The sequence below is a fragment of the Microtus pennsylvanicus genome, chromosome 2 (assembly GCF_037038515.1).
Source record: "Microtus pennsylvanicus isolate mMicPen1 chromosome 2, mMicPen1.hap1, whole genome shotgun sequence".
Taxonomy (NCBI): domain Eukaryota; kingdom Metazoa; phylum Chordata; class Mammalia; order Rodentia; family Cricetidae; genus Microtus; species Microtus pennsylvanicus.
Window position 1 is genome coordinate 108770588 of NC_134580.1, and position 24289 is coordinate 108794876.

Below are 24289 nucleotides of genomic sequence, written 5' to 3' on the forward strand. Positions count from 1 at the left end.
CACACAGTTGAGAAGACAGTAGGCTAAGGACAATGTGTAGGGTAAAGGGACGGTGACTCGTGCTAGTGCTTATATTAAAGTACTACTTAGAAACAGTTTCTAAACTGCAGTCTTCCTTAAGACCTAGGCGCTCTCCCTTTGCTTAACTGTCCAGACCAAGTCTCCTAATTCTAGCTGAGGCTAAAGCCTAGAGTAGAGACATGGTTTAGAGATGAAGACTTGGGTACTATCTTATCAGTGACAGGTGTTTGAAGATCTTCAGCTCTGTCCTTTGAAACAACCTCTTAAAAGGCCTCTAGTAAGATTATATGCACACAAAAAACTTACTTTGTTTCTAGCTGAAGCTTTGTCTCCAAACCTCTCAAGGACCTCTGGTCTTTGTCTAGTAGGCAGATCTGAGGGGTTAAAATATTCCTCTGCCTGACCTCTCAGAAGCTTCTAGATAATGAACAGAAGCTAGGAGGGAACCTAAGCGAAAAAAGAATGTGGTTCATTTGTGCTCTTCCTTATGACGATACTGCCCTGATGACCTAGGTTTAACTCTGCTTTATCTTGAACCCAGCCTGCTCTGTGTTCCCTTTGTTCTGCAGGAACTAAGAGAAGGACCTGTGTACCTGGCTCCATTAAACCTGTGTTCACTTACTCTGGAGCTCTGGGTTTCTCCCCATGACTCCTAGGCTGCGCTAAGAAAATACCAGGATTTTTGTTTCATAAAGATCTTATTATCCCATCCTGTCCCACCTATTCTACCGTAACCCATTCTACCATGCTCTTACACACACACACACACACACACACACACACCACTATATTACACTTGTCTGTTATGGCTGAGCACTCAAGTGTGTGATGGAGCTGAAGCTACTCAGAGGAATCAGACGGGTCAGAATATAGTGAGTCTCTGCTGGACTTTCGGATGCTGAGTGTAAGGAAGACCATCCCAAGGTGCTTGGTCAGCACAAGGAGCTGCCTCAGACATGCCTGACTTGTGTCTCTTTTTTAAAAAGTTTGATTTGACAGAGAGATTTAGAAAGGTGTAGTCAATAATGGGAATACAAAGACAGTGATTTACCTCTTTGCTTAGTTTTTCATGATAGATATTCTCTCATTAGGTTTAAGAAATACAAGCAAGCTGGGAGCCATTCCAATTCTTTCCGACTGTCAAATGGCCGCACAGAGGATGTGGGTAAGGCACGGGGAACGTCTGAAGAAGAAAAGCAAGAAATGAACATTTCTCCCATCCTTTTTTATTTATTTTATTTGTGTGTATATATATATATACACAATGCAATTGTGTGCTTGTGGAGATCAGAGACCAACTCGCAAGAGCTGGTTCTCTCCTTCCATCATGTGGATTCTGGGCATCCAGTTGAGTCCTTCAGACTTGCTGACAAACACCTTTTACCGATGGAGACATATCCCTGTCTCTTTTTCCCCATCTTTTTAAAAGAATGAGACCATTAGTCTCCACAAAGGGACTGCATCTATCTCCAGGACACCTAATTTACCTTCCCTCTTATACTGCAGAGCCCCAGAGTGTACCACTTCTGGCCAGGTCCCCAAGCACCAACAGGAAGTACCCACCACTGCCTGTGGACAAGCTGGAAGAGGAGATTAACCGAAGAATGGCTGATGACAATAAGCTCTTCAGAGAGGAATTCAACGTGAGTCCTTTGTTGTTAACAAAGCGGAAGGGAGACCTGAGGTCTGGTCTTTGGAGTCATGAGATATAAAATAGATTTATAATGGATAATGGGTGAGAAATGCTTTTTACCAGGTTCATCTTGCTCCTTTCCTGTATAATTATGGGAAGTTTTTAAAAGAAAGAAATTGCTTCACCTCCCTCATCCTCCCATCCGTTCATTACTGATTAGTTCACTCATCGTCATGTCTAGTAACTCATTTGTTTAATACTTACAAGCTTCTCATAGGTACCAAGTAATATTCTAGGTGCCATGGATATAATACGGAGCAAAAAAAAAATCCCAATCCCAGTTTCAAAGAAATCTCCGCCCTCTCAGGAAACTATTTATAAGAATAAAACTATATAAAGCCAAGCAATTCAAGCCGTAGTCTATAGCGGGGATCTGGACTGTTATATAGCAGGTAATAGGAGTGGATTGATGTAAAAAGTAGTGGCTACAGCGGAATGCCGAGTATTGAGATTGTGTTTTCATGTCTCTCAGGGAAGCAGAATGAGCATCAACCAGCATCTGGTGATCCTGGGTCAGAAGTTTCCTTCCTGAGTGTGCAGCTCAGTGGTAGCTTACCTAGCATGTGCAGGCCCTAGGTTCATTCCTCGGTACTACCGATTTACAGTCATGAATTCCCAACCACTTGGGAGGCTGAGGCAGGAAGGCCACAGGTTGAAGGCCAGCCTGGACACCTTAGTAAGCTGCTGTCTCAGTGGAGTCTGTAGCTAGTATTTAAGCACAGTTTCCTTGAAGAAGCAAGGAGAGTAGAGAAAGTGAAGTGAGGCGACAGAAGTAGCAGGAGCAAGCATCTGGGTGAGAGGAGGCATATTCAGAAGATTTCTAAAGGGCTGCACGGCAAAGGAGCACTGCCGTCTAGGTTCTTCCTTCTAACTGACCTGTTCCGTCGTGAGGAGAGGAGAGAAGATCGTTAGGACTCAGGAAGCCCAGCTGCCTGTTCTCCTTGAGAGAGCTCCAGAGAGGCACCTGGGTGGTCTCTTGTGCTGGGGTGAGCTCTTCGGTGTTTCAGCTGCATTCAAGCCATCCATATTACCACTCAGTGAACTTACTGGTTCACTCTCTGTCTTTGGTACCCTATCTGGCATGAATAGACGTTTATTCATGTCTTCCAAAGAAAGGTCCTATAACAGGGAGTAGTAGGGGAAAAACTGAGAAAAGGCTAGTACACACCACTCAGCTGAGTGAAGCAGAAACCTGTGAACCAACCAGATTTGTATTTTGAAAAAACAAACAAAACGATTCTGTTTGCTATCTGGAGAACAAACTGAGGGGCCAGGTTAGGATCTGGGAATGCAGCTAGTCTGCAACATTTGTTACAGCTAGTAGTAGCTTTAATAATTATCACTTAAGATAATTATTAAAGAGAGGGAATAGATTTAAGGACAGAGAAGAGTAGTTCCAAGACTGTTGGCTTCCCTGGCCTTTTTGCTATGTGTCATCTTATAGGTAGGCTCTTCTCATAATGCCAAAATGACTACCCCAGTTCTAGGCATAATATGGAGGTACAGTCAGGTCCACTGGAAGAAGGATGACTGTTTTAAGTTTCTGGAGATGTCTTTTGCCACATGCTCCTTCTTAAAGTAGTCCTGGGTAGGGGAGAGTTCCTGCAGCTGCCTAAGGTCAGTGCAGATTATCTTTGATCCAAGCATATAACCCCACAGGGGACTTCAGAGTCAAAGAGGAAAAGAGGCTGGGGATCTGGCTCACTCTGTAGAATGTTTGCCATTCAGGTCTGAGGACCTGAGTTTAGATTCTCACCTGTGTGAAAAACTGTTACTGTACTCCTTTAATCCCAGAGCTAGGAAGGTGAAGACCTCCTGGAGCTCCCTGGCTGGCTGGTCTAGTGGCTGTTTCAAAATAAGAAAATATTAAAAAAAAATAGTGATTGAGAAAGACACCCATTATCCTCATCTGGCTTCCACATGCACACACATATATCATACACAGGACAAAAAATTGGAAAGTGGCCATTTAGGTGGTCATATCAACCTCTTATAACTGCTCCACCACTGAAGGGCTTAGGTTCAGATTTATATCTTCAGAAAAATCCCTGACTGGGCTGGAGAGATGGCTCAGCGGTTAAGGGCATTGCCTGCTCTTCCAAAGGTCCTGAGTTCAATTCCCGGCAACCACATGGTGGCTCACAACCACCTGTAATGAGGTCTGGTGCTCTCTTCTGGCCTGCAGACATACACAGACAGAATATTGTGTACATAATAAATAAATAAATATTTAAAAAAAAAGAAAGAAAGAAAAATCCCTGGCTTCAATGTAAGTAGAAAGGAGCAAAGACCTAAAGCCCACATTCATTTACCAAGTAAGAGTTAACAGAGTAATCCAGACCTCTTATTTTGTTTTAAACCATTGGGAAAAGAGCACCATTTAACACTCATTATTGAGAACATTTGGCACATCCCACCAGACAGCCTCACAGATGGGACTGTGGTAGACATTGTACTGTTCTGTAATCTGTAACACCAACTGCTTCTGGATGATGGTGTGTGTGATCCTATTGACATACTTCTTTGTAAAATTAATTCTTTTTGGAAATAATATCCCCTGAGACACCATAATAAAACATTCTGGTAAATTCTTAGAGAGAAGTCCTAAAGGCATGATAGACATATGAGAGAGAGAGAGAGAGAGAGAGAGAGAGAGAGAGAGAGAGAGAGAGAGAGAGAGAGAGAGAGAGAGAAATAGGCATTGGCTAGCATGTTCACGAGCTCATCAGGCCAATAGTACTGGGATAGCAAGGGAGCGTAAACATTGTTAGAACCTAATCTCCAGTGAGATGGTGTGATAGCATACTTAAAGTTCTCTTTGCTGGGAGAATTTCTCCTTACATTCATTTAGAGCTGTCAGTGAAGTATATACTCTCCAGCAGTCTACTTCTGTCCAGCTTGGACCAACATAACACAAGAGTCAACTATACACCAGAGCAGATTCTTTTTCTCTTAGTCATCTCTTGATAGAAACAAGAAGTCATAAATGTCTTTTGAAGGAGAAGGACCTGTGGTATGTGGCAGGTCTTCTGTGTACATTGCTTCTATCTATGGTGAACTCTACAGGGTATATCCAAATTTATAACTTATGAATCACATAACAACTAATTTATGACAGGAAGCTACCTTGTATCAAATAAATAGTTTCCACTCTGCTCAGTCCTAAGCTCTGAGTGTGGTCTTGCAGACAAGACTGTGTACTTTCTCCTTTATGAGGTTTTTTTTTTAATCTTAACAGCCATATTCAACCTTGCTGTACATGTTTTAGAGTCCCACAGAACCTGCTAGGACCAGTTTTGCCTCAGCCTAGATCAGTTCTTTTCTGATCACTCAGTAACTAGATCAGAGAAGGATAGCCAGCATCTACTGTATCCTTTCTCCAAGATTTAAAATGGCCAAACAAGTATTGCTCCCTTACTGGGGGAGAGATGGTGAGGATAAGGAACAAGAGCTCATCCTTTATGTCAGAGAAGGTAGCCTGGCATGTCTACAGCTTTGACTTTCAGAAAACTTGGCTTAAGTCACAAGCCCACTGCGGGTTTTGCTTTGTTCTGTTCTGCTTTTCTGTTCACCGTGCATATCTGAAATCCATAACTTCCTGTTCTGTCAGCTTGGCATCATTAGTGTGATGGTCAGGTTAAGGTCCTATGAGACAAAATATGTGACCACAGCGTAGGTAGATCAGGGCTATTTACCGCTGTGACCACTCTTTTCCTGAAAGGGGAAAACAGCTTCAAATAATGTGTTCAACTTTAAAAGAGCGTGTACAAAGATTAATCCCATTGATACAGGATTCCAGCTCCTTCAACATTCCAGTAGTGGGGGTTCTACGTTAGGAAGGAAAGTTGCTGGAAAGCCAGCTGTTAAGTCTGCAGCTCCAGCTGATAACTGACTCGGTTTATCATAATCTAGTATTGATTTGATTTACTTTCTTACTGTATAGCCCAGCTGTCCTGAAATTTCCTCTTTAGCCCAGTCTACCCAGGAACTCCAGATCTTTCTGCCTCAGCTTCCTGAGTTCTAGCAGGGCTGGAAGTGCTAGGATATAGGCATGCACCATCACACCCAGCTCCTGTGGACCTGGTCAAAGACCATGAGACCTTTATGTTAGTCGTTTGGTACTCTCTCTCTCTTTTTCTTTCTTTCATCTTGCACCCAAGATACAGCTGTGTTTTCCAGACTGGCCTCAAACTCCTAGTTTCAGAAGGTTCTTCTATCTTGGTAGCTAGGACTAAAGCATATATAGTTCTGTATACTGTAGGATACATAGTAGCCAGATGTCCTACAAACTTTTAAATCTTCTGTAGCACTTACATCCCTGCTTATGTAGGGACTTAGGCTTTAGTAGGCCAGCACTCCTGGAGCTTATACTGGCTTTCTCTGTAATCGTCTTTATCTAGTAGGTAGGGAATTCATGTGGATATTCTGCTGTAATAGGTATCCACTAGTGTAGGCCAGTGCAGGCCAGAACCTCTTCCTTTACCTGGCCTAAAAATGCTCCATTGTAAATAATATAAATAACATATCACAGTGAAATTCTAGATTCCCAGAAATTAGTTATCTTAAGGCCAGAGACCGGTATCTCCTAAAAGATGTATTTCCCTTTGCCAGTGTGAGTCACCAAGGGAAATGTGATGTAAGTTCTTAAGATGGAGAGGGTCACAGTATATGAATGTGGATGAGCTTAGTCAAGGTTTGTCCTAGCAGCTTCCTGGCTGTGCTCTAATTGAAGGGATAAAATAGCCTAAGCTTTTAATCCTAGCACTATGGAGGCAGAGGCAGGTGGATCTCTGTGCGTTTGAGACTGGGCCAGCCTGATCTACAGAATTAGTTCCAGGGCAGCCAAGACTACACAGAGAAACTCTGTCTCCAGGAGGTAAAAATACCTAAGCTTAGGTGTCAGGTGAAAAGTGGCATTTTCTCTAGCAGAGTAGGTCCGCTGCAGTGACTTGAGCTAGCTGCCTCCTATTTCCCAGTGTTTTTTTCACCAGTGTGTACAGCAGGACTATGCTATAGATCCTATGAGGGACATAGTGAAGATGCCATTATTTTCCTGGCTTAAAAAGTAGGAAGTTAGCACTCATGGGGCAGAGGATCTCTGAGTTCAAGGACAACCTGGTCGACAAAGAAAGTTCCAGGACAGCCAAAGCTATTACACAGAGAAATTCTGTCTTGAAAATAACAAACAAAAGTAGGAAATCAGAATACTGAGTCCTTGAATGCTTGAGATCCCAAGTTTTACACCCAGAACCAGTGTGGAAAGGCCCAGCACTTGTAATCACCGTGCTTAGGAAGTAGAGCCAGGTGGATCTCTGGGACTCTCTGACCAGCTAGTCTTACAGAACATGGTTGATAACTCCTGAAGCACGGTGTTTACAAGTCCTGATTTTTAGAATACCAGTAAAGAATTCATGTATGTCATGTAACTGGACTAAACAGACACTTGGGTTACCTTGATGAGCTAAAACCCCACAAAGATCAACAAGAATTATGACACAGGCATTGGGTATTCACCATGGCTACGCTCTGGAAGGGCATGAATGGGAAGGCATGAGCTGTCGACTGGGTTTGTATTAGTGCAAAAGGCAGAAGAAATTAAGTACCTGGTAGTTGTGTTCCTTTAAATAGAACTGTTATAGAGGACCTTGGAGAATGCTGGTGACTGAGGTGAATTTGGCAGTAGCAGGGAACTGAGACTTTAACAAGTTCTGGAGATCTCTGGCAGATCAGAGATGCAAGACAGGAAGGAAGGATTGAGAAGCCAAAGATAAAATAAGAATTTTTTACTACAAATACTGCCTTCAGAAAAAAATCAGACTCAGGAAATAAATTATCAGAAATAAAAGCAGCATAAAAATTAATTTTTGTATGTAGGCCATAAAAATCTAATACTTTTTAAATATATCACTTATGTTAGTATCCAAGATGTAAAGTACTTAAGAATAAACTTAACAAAATATTTGCAAAATCTTCAGAGAAAATTATAAAAATGTTTGCACACATTAAAGGAAAACATCTTAAACTAGTTAAGAAATAAATCTCTGGGTCAGGAAACTCAGTGTATGAAGATGCCAGTTCTCCTCAGACTGATACACAGATTCAATGCAATTCCAATAAAAATCCCAACAGGTTCTTTGTGGAACTTGACAAGCTGATTCTAAAATTTTTATGGAGGAGGAAAGAGTCAAGACTAGCCAAGACAATCCTGAAGAAGAAGAACAAGGTGAGGAGAACTGCCTTAGCAGACACAAAGAGTCCTTATAAGACGGTGTGACGTTGTCGCTGGGGGAGACTGAGTAGTGCAGTAAAATACCAAGAGCAGATCCCATGTCTAAATGGAAACAGATTCGTCACTGAAGTGCTGCTGCTTTTTTGGTTGGGGAAAGAATGGCCTTTACAATATATGGCACTGGAACAAGGGGGCAGCCCTGTGAGAGTAAACGGAGTGGGTCGTTTGTCTCAGATAGACACAAATACCAATTCCATTTGGCATAGATACTGAAGTTTAAAGGACAGGATTGTAAAATGCGAAAATAATATAGGAAAATACACACATGATTTCACATGAGAAAGGATTTCTCAAACCTGAAAATGTTGGTAAAGTGAAAGATTGGCAAATTTAACTACATGTACTACAAAAGTTCTGTTGATAACTAGAGACCATAATAGAAAATGAAAGCTCACACATGACTATGAGCACCCAGAATAAAGAAATAAAAGGAAAATTACAGTCCAGTAAAACAACGAGAAAACATTAGGTGAGGCACTGCATAGAGGAGAAAACCCTTTACCCAGTAAGCTGGAAAGCTGATGACCCTGTTGGTCATATAGAAATGCAAGTTATGGTTGTAGTTAATATAAGGTATGACAGTAGCAGATGTGGATGAAGGTACAGCTGGTATTGTAAATGGGCACAGTTAGAGTGAAATAGTTTTAGGCCTAGGAAGATGGCTGAGTCTGAGTTCCATCCTAGCACTCAAGTCAGACAGCTCACAACCACCTCTCACTCCAACTCTCTGGGATCCAGTGCCATCTTCTGGCCTCTCTGGGGACACACATATACTGCATATACTTAAGACAGGCATACACATAGCAAAACTGTATCTGTCATTTATTAAAAAGAACAAAAGCCAATTACAAACAAGAGTCTGAATGAGTTCAGGAACATGTCTTAGTATTGATGCATTAAGAGCATTGCCTGCTCTTCCAAAGGTCCTGAGTTCAATTCCCAGCAACCATATGGTGGCTCACAACCATCTGTAATGAGGTCTGGTGCCCTCTTCTGGCCTTCAGGAATACATGCAGAAAGAATATTGTATATTTAAAAAAAAAATAAAAAAATAAAACACCATGACCAAAGCCACTTGGGAAGGACAGGGTTTTTTTTTTTCAGCTTACACTTCCAGGTTATAGTCCATCAACAAGAGAAGTCAAGGTGAGAGCTCAAAAAGGGCAGGGACTTGGAGGCAGGAGCTAGTGCTTACTGACTTGCTCCTCATGGCTTTCTCAGCCTGCTTTCTTATACTTACCAAGGATCCCAGTGATGGCATTGCTCACAATAGGCTGGGCCCTCCATCATCAATTACTAATTAAGAAAATACGCTGTAGGCTTGCCTACAGCTGGATCTATGAAGGTATTTTCTCAACTGATGTTCCCTTCTCTCAGATGACTTGTGTCAAGTTGACACAAAACTATCCAGAACAGAACATAACGCTGAGCCAAAAGAAAAGCAGGTTAGCGTTTTTTAATTATGCTTCCATTTTCATCACAAAATACATTGAGCAATAATAATAAGGATGCAGTATATGGGGTACAAATTATGACAAGACAATGGTAAGCTCCAAGTTTACCTGTGAAAGGAGATAGAGAAGATCAAGAGTGGAAGAGTCCAGAGTGAACTTGGAAGTTAAAGTGGATGGCAGGTGCACCTTTTAAAAGAATGCTGAGGTACCTCACCTTTGTTCCATTTAAGATTTGATTAAGAAATTAAATGGTCTTTGATGCTACCTAGTGTTTCTGGGGAATTTAATGTCATCTACTCATCCAGGTCTGTTGCTCGTTCTAGGAGCTAGGCAAGCCGTTTCTCAGAGTAAGAGCTAAAGCAGTGTAAGGTCCCCTTTGTTTTATTCTGACATAGGCAGAACAAGCCTTATCGGTTCTGCTGTTTCTTCCAGATGTTCCCTTTAAAAGGCTTTGCCCCCCTGGAGAGTTGTTTTCCTTCCTCATGAGTGGGGTGGTAGCAATTGCTGTCATTCCCTACCCCTCTGTAGTACAGACTGTGTTTTGTGGGGGCTAGAGGTATAGCCTGTTGGGAGACTACTTGTTTTGCATACAGAGCCCTGGGTTCAGTCCCCAAAACCACATAAAATGGAGCATGGTGGCACATTCCTTTAATCTCAGTACTCCGGAAGTGAAGGCACGAGGATCATAAATTCAAGGTCATCTTCAGTTACACAGCAAGTTCAGGGCCAACCTTGGCTAGTGCTAGTGTGGTAATCTTGCTCTTTCACACCCTCTGCTCTCATTTAAGGAAAGAAACATACAAGAATCTTGGGAAAAGGTTAGCCTGGAGACTAAAAAACTGGCATTTCACCTGTCCTGTGCTGAGATGGAAACCTAGCCTAAGAAAAGAAGATGAAGTATAAGTGAATTGGGAAACTCCAGTATTAAATATGTTCTCTGTTTTATATACAAGAGTTGACACACAGGAAAAAAAAGAAACTTACTGCCATGTGCCCACAGCACAGAGTAAAGAGAATTGCCTGTCTTAGTAAAATGACGTGCAGACTCTCTAGGGTTTGAATTTTGAATCTCTTGCGTGAAGTAAGAGTAAGTAGACTGTGAGATTGATTGTCCTTGCCTGTCATGCAAGTCCCAGGAAATAGCCTTCTTCCCCCCTAAAGCGTCTTTCATCTGGCAAAATTAACTGCCCCAAAGCTGATTTTTTTTCCCTTCATTTAATCATCCTTATTTTCAGAAACCTGAGAGCTCTCCTTCATTCTTTTCTCCCCCAGTCTGCCTTCACTTCCTTCCATCTCCAAATGCAGTATTCTAACTCCAGAATATATCTCAGATGCATCCACTTCCTTATGCTGTCATCTGTCTTAGTCACTGTTCTGTTGCTGTGCAGAGACACTATGACCAAGGCAACTCTTATGAAATAAAATATTTAATTGGGAATTTGCTTACAGTTTCAGAGGTTTAGTCCATTATCACTGTTGGGTGTCGTGCAAAGATGGAAACAGACCACCGAAGTCTAGTAAACCAGAAGCAAACTTTATTCAGAAAAAAATTGAAAATTAAAAAAAAATAAATCTGCATGGGGCACAAAAGGCTTATCAGATAGCTGAGACCACAGCCAGAGATGGACTTGTAAGGCTGTGGCAAAGGCCGGTTTCTGACCTCCTCCTTTTTATAGCAAAAAGCAACAAACATTAGGCAATAAAACAGAAGAATTTTTACAATGTCAAGGTAAAACTCAGATACAAATTGCCCTTCTTTGCAATTTTCATTAACAGAGTTTTAGTTAGACTAGTGTTTGTATTTTAGGTCTTTGTTTTTCCCTGACACTCGCTGGTGGTGTTTACCAAAGCTCTGCACTCCCCCTAATGCTGCCAGTTTCACGTAGCAGAGACCATGCATAACAGAAAAGTCACATCCATCCCACCCTCTAAAGGTTAATTCAGCTCATATCCATTATTGATCACGGGTGACTGGGGTGTTATCTTAGGGCTAACTCTCAGTTTGCAGAGCTGATGCTTCGGTCTTATAGACAGATGGTTTGTAAAGAAAGTAACCCAGTGTTAATAGTTAATCCGTAAGCTGCTGGGAAAGCTGCTGACGTCCTGCTCTCATTCTACGAGGCTTACAACTTTGCTTTCCTTATTTATACATTCTTATTTCTGGAATCTGCATTTCTGTATTCTTATTCTTGGACTCTTCGATCATAATAGTGGGAGCATGGTGGCACACAGGCAAGCACTAGAGCAGTCGTGAAGAGCTGCATCCTGATCTGTAGCTTGAGAAGGAGAACCTGGGCCTGGCATAGCTTTTAAAGCCCCAGAGCCCATCTCCAGTGACACACTTCCTCCAACAGGGCTACCCCTTCTAATCCTTTCAGATAGTGCCACTAAGTGCTGTAAGAGGGGAATAAGCGTTCAAATATATCAGTCTATAGGGCCGTTTGCTTTCAAGGCGGGGTTTCTCTGTGTGACAGCCCTGGAACTCGCTTTGTAGACCAGGCTGGCCTCAAACTCGCAGATCCACCTGCCTCTGCCTCCAGAGTGCTGGGATCAAAGGTGTGCAGCACCACCCCTAGCTTGCGGAGGCCATTCTTACTCAGACTGTCACATCATTTTACCTGGTTCTATTCCGTGCTTTGATTCCTGCTTCTCTTCAGTCTTATTTTCCAAATAACAACCAGAGGTATTCACCATGTAAACTAGTCTCATTTTTCAAACCTTCAGTAGTTTATTCACAGACTTAAGACCTAAACTCCCTGTCTTCAGGATCTGCATGAAAATGAATAGTCTCACCTTGCCAAGATCTTCCCACTTCTTACTATCCCTCTTCTTCCTGCCATCTGCACCAGCCCATTTTGTATGACACTCATTGACTTTTCAGGCCTTTATGCCAGGGACCATCTCCTGTCTCTGGGTCTTTGGAGGTACTGTTGTCTGTTCCTAAAATAGCATTTCCCACCTCGTCCTACATAAATGTCTACTTTTGATCTCCGTTTGGCTCTTTCTGATACTTTTTCTAATAGCATTCTGCTTTTCATTACATTTATCATGCTACATATCATATATGTGTACATTTGTATATATGTATTTGTTTATTTGTAATGATGTCACCCACAAGTTTATATTGTACACAACGGCAAGAACTATGTATGTTTTACTCAGTATTGCTTGCTGTCCACCTAGCCTCATAGATCCATAACATATATTTGCTAGAAGAACGAATGAAAAGCCATACGTGAGCTGTAATATACTTCCCCGGTCCCTGCTTCTGAAGTCTGTGTTGTTCTCAGTATTGAGTCATTCTAAAGATGATGAAGGAAATACGTTTACATAGGCATTTGGTTTCCTTAATGTAAATTCTCAGAAGTAGAGTTGCTGGAACAAAAGATAAGACCTTTTTTTTAAAGCTCATAAAAATTTTCTGATCCTTCTTCAGAACGGTTACCCAAGTTAAATTAGTTCCTTTTATGCTTTCTTTGTTTTGAATATGTGGAACACACAAGAGGGGAACAGTTCAGGTAAAATTTAGCATCACACTTTCATAAAATTCTTTAGGTGGGTTTTTGGTTTTTTGGTTTGTTGGGTTTTTTTTTGTTGTTTTTTGTTTTTTTTTTTTTTGGTTTTTCTGTAGCTTTGGAGCCTGCCCTGGAACTAGCTCTTGTAGACCAGGCTGGCCTTGAATTTACAGAGATCCACCTCTGCCTCCCTAGTGCTGGGATTAAAGGTGTGTGCCACCAGTGCTCGGCTTAAAATTCATTTCTTGAAACCTGCTTTTGTACCACAGGTGGCATTCTATCATTTCCTCCTTATGTGGAAAGTATTCTCTCATTGCCGAAGATGGGTAACACAGCTGAGAAAGTTACAGATTTGCTCAAGTTCCTACAGCCAGGCTGCTCATGTCAAGACAGTTTATGCTGACCTGCATCACTCCCTGTTACAGTTGTCCAAAAGTGATGACCCTTCTGTGTCACCTGATCCAGCCCCTGGCTTCCCCGCTGCCACATTCCTGTGAAAATGCTGCCCACCTTTCTTGCTTCCCTGCCCGATGATGCCAGTGGTTAGGTGCCCTGTCTCTCTGACAGACCTCTAAAGGGGATCTGCATCAGCAGACTCTCCAGATAGTTCACACTTGAGTCTCATCTTGTCTTTGCATGGTGGGATAAATAAACAATCAAACAAATAAATAAATGACCCATTTCTTCCCTTTATAATCCCCACTCCCAGTTTACAGGGGTAGTCCATTTGGATCATGCATTGTAATAGGCCCCTAACTAAATAATAATCATATAAAAAGCTTGCATCCTACCCCTGTGGGTTCTTGGTTTTGAATTCTTAAGGCTTGAAGCTCTATAGTTGGAGAAAGGTGAATTTTCTGTGTTAGGCTGCACATGTTCACCCAGGTCTGTGTCTCCCTCCTCTTCTCCCTACCTCCTCCTGGCAAAAAGATAGAACTTCCTACCAGATCAGGGTTTGGTAAAGCAGAATGCCTGCTTGATATTTATCCCTCTTTTTTTTTAATATTTTTTAGGGTTTATTTAGCTTTATTTTATGTGCATTGGTGTGAAGGTGTCAGATCCCCTGCAACTAGATCTTCAGACAGTTGTGAACTGCCATGTGGGTGCTGGGAATTGAACCCGGGTCCTCTGAAGAGCAGTCAGTGCTCTTAACCACTGATCCATCTCTCCAGCCCCAATATTTATCCCTCTTAATAACTCCTTTAATTTCTCTTAACCTTTCAGGCTCTCCCTGCTTGTCCTATCCAGGCCACCTGTGAGGCAGCCTCCAAGGAGGAAAACAAGGAAAAAAATCGATACGTAAACATCCTGCCTTGTGAGTGTTTGCAGGGTTTCTTGGAATGTGTTCTAAAACTACATCTCTAGATTCTTTGAGGATGGGAAGAATCTTGGGGTTGGTAACAGGAGGGCAAAAAGAAGAATGTGTTCCCCCATTCCCCAGGCAACCTCACAGTCAGGAAGGACTAAACTATGGATCACAGTTTTGCATGCCTGTTTCTGAAGACCAGGCAGGGCAGCTTCACGGGACCAGGCAGAAAGTAGGTTATGTAGTTTGTTTGTTTGATACATGCACGCACGCGTGCGAACACACACACACACTACTCAAACTGTAATACAAAGTTCTCTTTCTAGCTGTAAGCCAGGGCACAGTGAAGCCACGAACTAAACCACTCCATTGGTAGAAAGGAAGGTTATCGGTGACTCAAACTGCCAACACTCTGTCTCGGGTTCAGAGAAAACAGTAAGAGCAGAAGAAGCCTTACCAGTTCTAAGGAAAGCCGGTAGTGCTGGAGGGGGCCTGGGAGTCAGGACAGCCTGGGAGTTAGTGGAGTGGGAAGTAGGGTATGGCTACAGCAGCCTGGGAACTAGGGTGGGGACTGTGATCTAGTACAGGCTTATTTGAATTAATGCAGAACTAGTTGCCCATCGCCAGAGGTAGTTGGTTGTAGGGATCAGATAATGGCTTTTCTTAACAGAAACCAACTCACAAGGTTTCTGAGGAGTGCTAAGCTTAAGTAGCAGTACTGTTACTCAGCCCAGATTGTTATCTCAGACATTGTCAACAGCATTGCCATTTTGGGGGCCCACTTTTACAGTAATCGTAAATTTAAAAAAAAAAATTGGGAAGGTTGAAGGGGAAGGGGAGAGGCAGGGAAGGGGACAGAGAAAAATGTTGAGCTCAATAAAAATCAATTTTAAAAAAATTGAGACAGGGTTTTCCTATGTAGCCCTGGCTATTCTGAAACCTACTATATAGACCAGCCTGGCCTCAAACTCAGATCTACCTACCCCTGCCTACTGAGTGCTAAGACTAAGTAACACTTTTAAAGGAAAAGTGTTGGAGGCAGCAAGAAAACTTAGAGGGTAAAGGCATTTGCTGCCAAGCCTACTGACCCGAATTCAATCTCCAGGACCCTCATCACAGAGGAGAGATTTGACTCTTATATTGTCTGCTGAATTCCACAAGCACAACCACTTAAGCACATATGCAGATGCATACAAGTAAATGTTTAAAAAAATGTTTTGGGAGGTTTGAAGAAATGGCTCAGAGGTTAAGAGCACTAGCTGTTCTTCCAGAAATCCTGAGTTCAATTCCCAGCAACCATCTATAATGAGATCTGGTTCCCTCTTCTGGAGTGTAGGCATATATGCAGGCAGAACACTGCATACATAATAAATACTTTTTTAAAAAAAACTGTTTTGTACAATCAAAAAGTTAGGTGCAGTTGTTTATTCCTATAAACCTAACTCATGCGAGGCTGAAGCAGGAGGCTTGCCATTGAGTTCAAGGCAGTCTAGACTACAGTTAACCTGAGCTACCAAGTAAGACTGTGTAAAAGCAATAACAAAACAAACAAAAAGCAGAAAACCAAGTGGTGGGGGTCCATGCCTTTAATCCCAGCACTCAGGAAGCAGTCAGATCTCTGAGTTAAAGCCAGTCTTTCTACAGAGTAAGTTCCAGGACAGCCAGCCAGTGCTACACAGAGAAACCATGTCTCAGAAAAACCAGACAAAATCAAAAAACACTGATATACCATGGGTATCTGGGCTGATCTGCTTCAGGGACAGTAAGAAACAAAACTGGATCTATTGAAATGTGAACTTCTTGTTTTTTTCTAGATGACCACTCTAGAGTACACCTGACACCAGTTGAAGGAGTTCCAGATTCTGATTACATCAATGCTTCATTCATTAATGTAAGGAACTTGTACTCTTCTTGTTTATCCCAGGAAAAGCTATTAGCTGTCATCTGTTCATTCCACCGTAACAAATCTGATTTTTTTAAGTAGCTAATTCTTTTTTTCTAATTCTTTTTTAAATATTGGGTAATTTAAAATATATCTTTTGTTGATTCTCTCATTATTTCCTAAGGTTTCCAGTACAGAAATCTAAGTTTAGTTGTATATTTCTATGAACCCTTTTTTTGATCATTTCAAATGCTACAAACAAAAGCATGATTTACCCTCAGTAGTAAAAATATGGGAGAACAAGACAAGAAAACCTGCTGCCAGGAAAGTCTGGCTAATGGGTCCAGGGCACTGTGAGTCAAGGCCTGAGGGAAGAGAAATAGTCGCAGGACCCTGAGTGGTGGAACAGACAGCAGGAGTTGAAATCTACATTCTGGGGAACACAGGGTTATCTCACCTAGTAATCACAGCCATTGACACACGGACAGGAGACTCCAGGCTAGAGTAGAGCAGCTAGCTCCTCTCTGTCTTTAGAGGCCTGAGGGCACATAAGTCTTCAGAGTGTTTCTCTCTACTGGGAAGAGTGTAGATTCCACCTATAGAACTAGCTTGGGCTCATGGTTCAGGGTTCAGAAACCAGAGACAATGAAGGAGCTAAGGAGCCAGGTTTTATCTATCCTTCTCTTTCCTTACTAGTTTTGCCTTTTTTTTTTTTTTTTTTTTTGGTTTTTCGAGACAGGGTTTCTCTGTAGCTTTGGAGCCTGTCCTGGAACTAACTCTTGTAGACCAGGCTGGCCTCGAACTAACAGAGATCTGCCTCTGCCTCCCGAGTGCTGGGATTAAAGGCATGCACAACACTGGCTAGTTTTGCCTTCTGTTATGCTTTATTTGATTAGGTGATCACTAGGCACTCTTTCATGGAGGTAACTTGTAGGAAACACTCTGGGGCTGGCTTCCACATCCATGTGTATGTCTGTGTTTATTTTTTTAAGCTCTCCGTGTTCCTTGGGAATTTAACAGTGGCTTTTTATGAAGCCAGGAGCATGATGTACTTAACATGTTTCTTAAGAGCTCATCAGTTTTAATTACACATTCAGAACTGAAGCAGAATTGAGCGTTCTGAATTAAGTCTATCTTGATTTTCATGTTGTAATGAAGATTAAAAACATTTTTGGAGGGCTAGAGAGATGGCTCAGCCATTAAAGGTCAGGGTCACAACCAAAAATATAGAAGCATTTCTGAAAACTAAATTCCTGTTCTCAAAGTTTTAAGAAGCCTACTGTTGCTGACTTTAAATGCTTTCTTCTCTGCCAGGAAGCAATTCTGCTGCTCTTGTTTGAACTAGAATAGGAAATGACTTCTCTGATTTAGGTCCTTTGATTTCACCACCGCCTTGGTGTGACCTGATGTCCCCGCAAACCTGCTTCCCATTGCCCATTTTACTGCCGTCTGCACAGAGAGAAAAGAAATCCCTGTCAGTATGAGTCTCCCAGAGGCTCCTTATCTGTTTCGATGGGATCCCCAGTCTCCTTTGCTTCTTGTCGCCCACTGACTGATGGAGGAGTTCATTGTCAAACATGGCTGTTTTTGAAAAGTTTTTACATCTGACAAAAGCATCCTCAAGAAAAAAAAAAAAGCTTTATCCTTCCCAGTTCCAGCCCAACTCCATCCCTGGAACCACCTTATACGCTCTGCTTGGAAGCTCTTACTCCCATTAACACTAAAGCCCACATTGTTGGCTACTGGTAAAACATCAGAGATGGTCTAGACCAGGGGTTAGTCTTTGGATACTCTCCAAGAATTCACCTTGAGAAGACCTACCTAGACCATTTGAATTTTTAGCCTTTGATTCTTCTCTCCAAAGCTAACCCTTCTGGGATTTCTGTAATGGAAATTCTTGTGAATTGCCTAGACTTTTACAGGGGAGGCTTTGTTAACTGGCTGAGAGGCCGACTGGAGAATATCATTCCTGCCAACTTTTGGGTTTCACTTTTCTTTTTCATCCTTTCCCACCCAGGGCTACCAAGAAAAGAACAAATTCATTGCTGCACAAGGTAATGACAATTTTTTTTCTTCTTGGTCTCAACCACAATCTCATAGTGGGTTGAGGGTGTAGGATTTTGCCCAAATACTAAATGAAATAATAAAAATACAGTAGCTTTTCGCTAATTATTACCACCTAAAAGAAATATAAGGGGCTGGGAGAATAGCACAGTTGGTGAAGTGGTTGCTGCACAAACATGGAAACCTGAGTTTAGATTCCTAACACTTGCATTAAAATGCATGAGCACATGGACCTGACCCCAATGCTGGAGAGGCAGAGACTGAAGAATCCTAGGCCCACTGGCTAGCCAGGCTATCTGGTTGACAGGCTCTGAGTTAGTGAGAGAGTGTCTTCAAAAAACTAAGATGGAGAGCAACTGAGGAAACCTTAATAGGCAACATGTGCACCTCTACAGGAATATGTACTTGCGCGCGCGCGCGCACACACACACACACACACACAACATGTACATGCATACTCTCATACACAGAATGCATCTTGCAGGTTTACAACCTGTGACATTCATCTTGATGACTTAGTATTGAAAGGTCCTATTTTTAAAAAGTCCTTTGAAGCTGGAGAGATGGCTCAGGTTCAGAGCGCTGGCTGCATTGGCACACACATGCTGTGGAATACATGTGAAGGGCAGAGGACAACTTCCAACTGTTGTTTCTTCTACTCTGGTCCCAGATACGAGTTTGGCCTCAGGCACCTTTACCCACTGAGCTCTCTTGATGCTTCTTGAGGTTTGTTTTAAGTACATTTGAGGAGTTTCTTAAAACTTCAGTTCCATAGCAGATCCCTAACCCCTGGTGGTTTGGTTGCAAAGACTTCTCTTTACTACACCCTGAGAATTCTTCTAGCCTCTCTGCTGCTAAATCTCATCTTTCTCTCATTGTATACAGCTTCGTTTTTGTTTAGAAACTTCTTGTGGTTTTCTGAGAAAGGCTATATGGAAAGTAAATTTGAGTTCCAGCCTGAGCATGTCGCTCCACCTTTCTGGGATTGATGACACTCACTCCAGAGTATAACAGAACAGAGTAAATGTCATAGCTAGTACGTGGCTTATTGTCTAGATTATTCAGTAAGCAGGCATGACTTTTAATCCTTAACCCTTAGAAAATCACTGTGTTCTTTCCTATTTGCAAGCCTCCTGCCCACAATCCTAATGAAGTGTTTGGTACATACATGGTAGATACATGGGAAATATTCAGTTAACAGGTAGATGAATGGATAAATAGGGTGGGTGTTCCCCTGAAGATATGTAGACACAGAATTCCAAAAGTCAGGAATGAGTATTCTCTGTGTCCTAGCATTGTTTTTCCTATTCTAATCTTCACTCTTGGCTCCTTTAGGACCAAAAGAAGAAACGGTGAATGATTTCTGGAGAATGATCTGGGAACAAAACACAGCTACCATCGTTATGGTGACCAACCTGAAGGAGAGAAAGGAGGTAAGATGAAAACTGAGAAGCAGTCAAATCGGGTAGAGAGTCTGCTCTGCTGGAGCTCTAAACTTGAGCCTTGCTACTTTCTTTTTGTGGTTACTGTAGATCATCCACAGGCTAATGTGTCTCTTCCTGTAGCCTCAGAGGAAACCTCAGAGGAATCTCAGGGCAGGGGATAGTGGTGTCTGGTGTTGAAACAGCTCATTCTAGTTCCAAAGTAACCAGGAAGGAAGAAGTGGACCATTAGCTATTTCCCCTTGCCTTCTCTAGTCCCTCATCCCCTCAGTTTTCTGCAGTATACCCTCTAGCTGATAGAGGGAGCCGAGTGAACTAGCCGAGCCTCTGATAAGGGTGTGGCCAGCAGGAGTACAATGAATCTGAAGCTTGCACCAAGTCCTCTGGCAGCTTCTAACAGCTTCTTTTTCCTTTGTGGCCTGATCAGCTCTATAGCTGGGCCATAGCCAGCACCAAACCTGGGTGTCTCAGTCACCGTTCTATTGCTGTGAAGAGACACCATGACCTTTTATAAGCATCTCTTATAAAAGGAAGCATTTTTTGTTTTGTTTTTAAGATTTATTTATTTTTTTATTTTATGTGCATTGGTGTTTTGCCCACATGTGTGTCTTTGAAGGTGTCAGAGCCCCTGGAACTGGAGTTATAGACAGTTAACTGTGGGTGCTGGGAATTGGACCCAGGTCTTCTGCCATGGCTTAGTGGTTAAGAGCACTGACTGCATTTTTAATTGGAGCTTGCTTATAGTTTCAGAGGTTTGGTCCATTACCATCATGGTGGCACACAGGCAGATGTGTTGGTGGAGAAGTAACTGATAGTTCTTCATCTGGATCTGCAGGCAGCAGGAGGCCTGGCTTCAGGTTCAGAAACTTGAAAGCCCACCCCAGTGACATGCTTCCTCCAGCAAAACCACACCTACCCCAACATTGCCATACCTCCTAGTCCTCAAGTAATGCTGCTCCCTGATGACTAAGCATTCAAATACATGAACCTGTTGAGGCCATTCTTATTCAGGTCCACACTGGACCATAGGTCAGCCCACAGAGACGAATCTTCATTCATGACAGTCTTTCTCAAGGATGGGCCTTCGGTCACCTTGACCCATTGTGAGATTTGGGGTGTACTGCCCAGCAGCTCCAAGTGCATAGAAAGGTAGTTTGAGGCTAGCAGTGGTGGCACATGCCTTTAATCCCAGCACTCAGGAGGCAGAGGCAATGACAGGTAGATCTCTGTGATTTAGAGGCCAGCCTGGTCTACAGAGTGAGTTCCAGGACAGCTAGGGCTACACAGAAAAACCCTTTCTCAAAAAAACATATTAAAAAAAAAAAGGAAGAGGAAGAGTGGTTTGGGGTGGATTTTATGTTAGTATTCTCTAAGCAGACCGTTAGCTCTTGGAAGCTGTTAGAACTTGGTCAACAGGAAGACCTTGGTTTTACCACAAACGAATAATCCGTGTGGGTGCTGTGTGGTAGCTCTGTCACAGCAAACTGCCAATCCCCCTTTCACACAGGCTTGCCCCTAAGGCCTGACCTGGGAGATTGTGGAAGTTCAAATTTTGCAGATAAAACAGTTTCCAGTTTGCCTTGAACTGGGGGTAGGAGTGGAAAATATGTGCAGGTCTGTGACCGAGGCTGGGTACAGTTGAAGAGAGTGAGTTACAGGCACTAAACCTTTAGCTGACGTAGGTGACGGAGGAGATACAGGCTTTGTGGATCCTTTCGGTTCCCTTACATCTGCCAGGACAGTCTTGCATGAGAGATGTGTGTCTGCTTTCTTTATAGTGTAAATGTGCCCAATACTGGCCAGACCAAGGCTGCTGGACCTATGGGAATGTCCGTGTGTCTGTTGAGGACGTGACTGTGCTTGTGGACTACACAGTACGGAAATTCTGCATTCAGCAGGTACAGTCTTCTGCCCCCTTTCCAGGCGTTTGAGAAGGATCTGCTGACTATTGAGAGGTGGGAAGGTCTTGGTGTCAGGAATTGCACAGTATACAATCTCTGTGGGTCCTGACCTGCAGGAATTTCTCTGTCACAACTAAGTGAGCAGTGTTTTTATGACTGGTAGGACCTGTGCAGGTGAAATTTGATCGCCTTGAATGTCACCAGACAGTGTAGAGAGAAGCTTCAGGAAGTGGAGTAGTCTGAGTGTTGTGTTCACCCCTCTAAATACCTCTACCTCCAGGGGTGTAGTGTGACTATTATAAGCCTTCCAGAGTGACCCTGGGCCTGAGCTGGAGTTAGGGGTTGGGGTGCTGAAAAGAGGGCTTATCAAGAATCAGGAGCCCTGCTGGCTGTGGGAGTACATCCCAGCATTGAGAGGCAGAGGCAGAGGCAGGATGCTCTCTGACTAGGAGGCAAGCCTGATCTACAGAGTGAGATCCTGTCCAAAAAGGAAGAAGAAAAGAACTAGGAGCCTCGCATTGTGTCTCTAACCCTGCTGTTTCCTGTAATAGTTCTGGGGCTTAGGCCAGGTTATTTAAGTTCTCTGAGTTTCGCCTTCATTTGTAGCCCAAGAAAATAGCAGTTCAGGCTGCTGTGTGGGAGGATTCTCCATCTGTGATTAGTGCCTCTCTGAGTCCTCCTCACTTTTCCGTCATCATGACAATCACTTTTAACCTTCCCTGCCCTTGTGCTGCCCTCCTCTGGTTATCAAAACAAACACACAGAATCTCATTTCACAGGTGGGCGACGTGACCAACAGAAAACCACAGCGCCTCATCACTCAGTTCCATTTTACCAGCTGGCCAGATTTTGGGGTGCCTTTCACCCCAATTGGCATGCTCAAGTTCCTCAAGAAGGTGAAAGCCTGTAACCCTCAGTATGCAGGGGCTATCGTGGTCCACTGCAGGTCAGTGTGGCCTGACCCTTGCCCACTTTCTGCCCCCTAGGACAGAGCAAGGGAACAGCACAGGGACCCTGACCAAGGAGGCTGACATAGAAGAAATGCATAGCTGGGACCCCAGGCCGCAGTCAGAGAGAATTTTCAAATTCTAGTCTGGGGTAGAAAATGTGATTTGTGGAAAGACAGGAGTTAGGCAACTCACTGTGGTTCTAAAATAACTGTGGAGGAAGACTTGAGCCAGAGCCTGTGTCTTACTTGTAGGAGCTGTCTATGTAGTTATGGGAGAATTTGTTCACTGGTCCCCATTATTTTCAGCATATACTCCTGGCAGTGCATGAGGTAAATCTACTTTGCTATCATACTTGTTGGAGTTAAAGCACCTTTCTTCCTAGTAGGCAGCTCTCCAAGACTAGGAGTGGAGACTCAGCTGGGAAGCCAAGCAACTAGGTCAAGTGCTGGCTCTGTACCCTTGCCCCTTGCAACCCAGGCCCTGATAGCAGAGACCAGGAGTTCTAGCACAGTAGGATTATTGACTCGAGGGCAGGGCCAGTTCTACCCCATTGGGAATTAGAATTTAGCTGCCTGTAGAAAGCCTGAGGCTGTGCCACCCTTCCCTGTCTGCCCCCACAAGTTACTCCTGGCCTCATCCACTAACCCCTTGCTCTGGCTACAGTGCAGGTGTAGGGCGCACTGGTACATTTGTTGTCATCGATGCCATGCTGGACATGATGCATTCAGAGCGGAAAGTGGATGTCTATGGTTTTGTGAGCCGGATCCGGGCCCAGCGCTGCCAGATGGTACAGACAGACGTGAGTGATCCGTGGGCAGGGCAAGGGAAGGGCTTTCTAATGCCAGGACATCTGCCCACTCTGAGGACTCCAGTTCACGTAAACATTACGTAGTGTGTATACATGTGCATGTACACGTGCTTGTAATACGGAATACATGTGTTGGTCACAAAGTGCAAGTTAGTTCCTTCCTTCTGTCACATGTTTAAAGAAACCAAGCATGGGAGCTGGAGAGGTGATTCACTAGTTGCTCTTCCAGAGGGCCCAGGTTTAGTCTCCAGCATCCACTTGGTAGCTAAACAGCCATCTATAATCCAATTCCGGAGATCCAGCACCCTCTTTTGGTGGTGTATATATAAACACATGGTACTTATACATACATGAGACAAAACACTCACACACATAAAATCAATAAAAATGTTAAAAAAATAAAATCTCGGGCATGGTGGTGGCACACACCTTTAATTCCAGCACTTGGGAGGCATAGGTAGGCAGATCTCTGAGTTTGAAGCCATCCTGGAAGTGAGTTCCAAGACAATTAGGGCTGTTACACAGAGAAACCCTATCTTGAAAAACAAAAAACAAACAAAAAGAAAAGAAAAGAAAAAAAGAAATGAAAGATAAAGAAATAATGCATAGAAGAGGAGGTTGTAGCTTTATGGCTGGGAGAAACCCTTATGAATAAGGGGATAGATTTTAATGAATGCAAGCATGCCAGGGACTTCAGTCATTATGCAGCCAAGTCCAAGAGCAAAAGTGAGATGGATCTGTGGTCATGGCACAGATGTGGGGTGGAGGCAGGCTGGAGTCAAAGGCCTTGCAGACTTTCAAAGCCTTCGCGTGTGGCCAGTATCTGTCAGACTCTGGAATCTGGCAGTCCAGGACCCTGTCTCCCAAGCTGAGCACCCCTAGGGGAACTCATGCATTTCGAGTTCTGCTTCACTGTGTTAGGACAGTGTGAACGAATCACTTTATCCCTGCCAAAATCAGAGGA

General features: G+C 43.1%; 1 protein-coding gene across 7 annotated transcripts in view; it reads left to right on the forward strand.

Annotated features, from left to right (window-relative positions):
• Ptpra (protein tyrosine phosphatase receptor type A) overlaps window positions 1-24289 on the forward strand; it is a 99437-nt gene that overhangs the window by 57033 nt on the left and 18115 nt on the right. For all 7 annotated transcript variants that reach the window (XM_075962170.1, XM_075962169.1, XM_075962168.1 and 4 more), the window contains 9 exons: window positions 1113-1186; window positions 1528-1664; window positions 14197-14287; window positions 16093-16169; window positions 18178-18214; window positions 19560-19657; window positions 21445-21564; window positions 22347-22513; window positions 23181-23316. In XM_075962170.1, the coding sequence (XP_075818285.1) occupies window positions 1113-1186; window positions 1528-1664; window positions 14197-14287; window positions 16093-16169; window positions 18178-18214; window positions 19560-19657; window positions 21445-21564; window positions 22347-22513; window positions 23181-23316 (937 nt within the window). The remainder of the gene's footprint in view (window positions 1-1112; window positions 1187-1527; window positions 1665-14196; window positions 14288-16092; window positions 16170-18177; window positions 18215-19559; window positions 19658-21444; window positions 21565-22346; window positions 22514-23180; window positions 23317-24289) is intronic.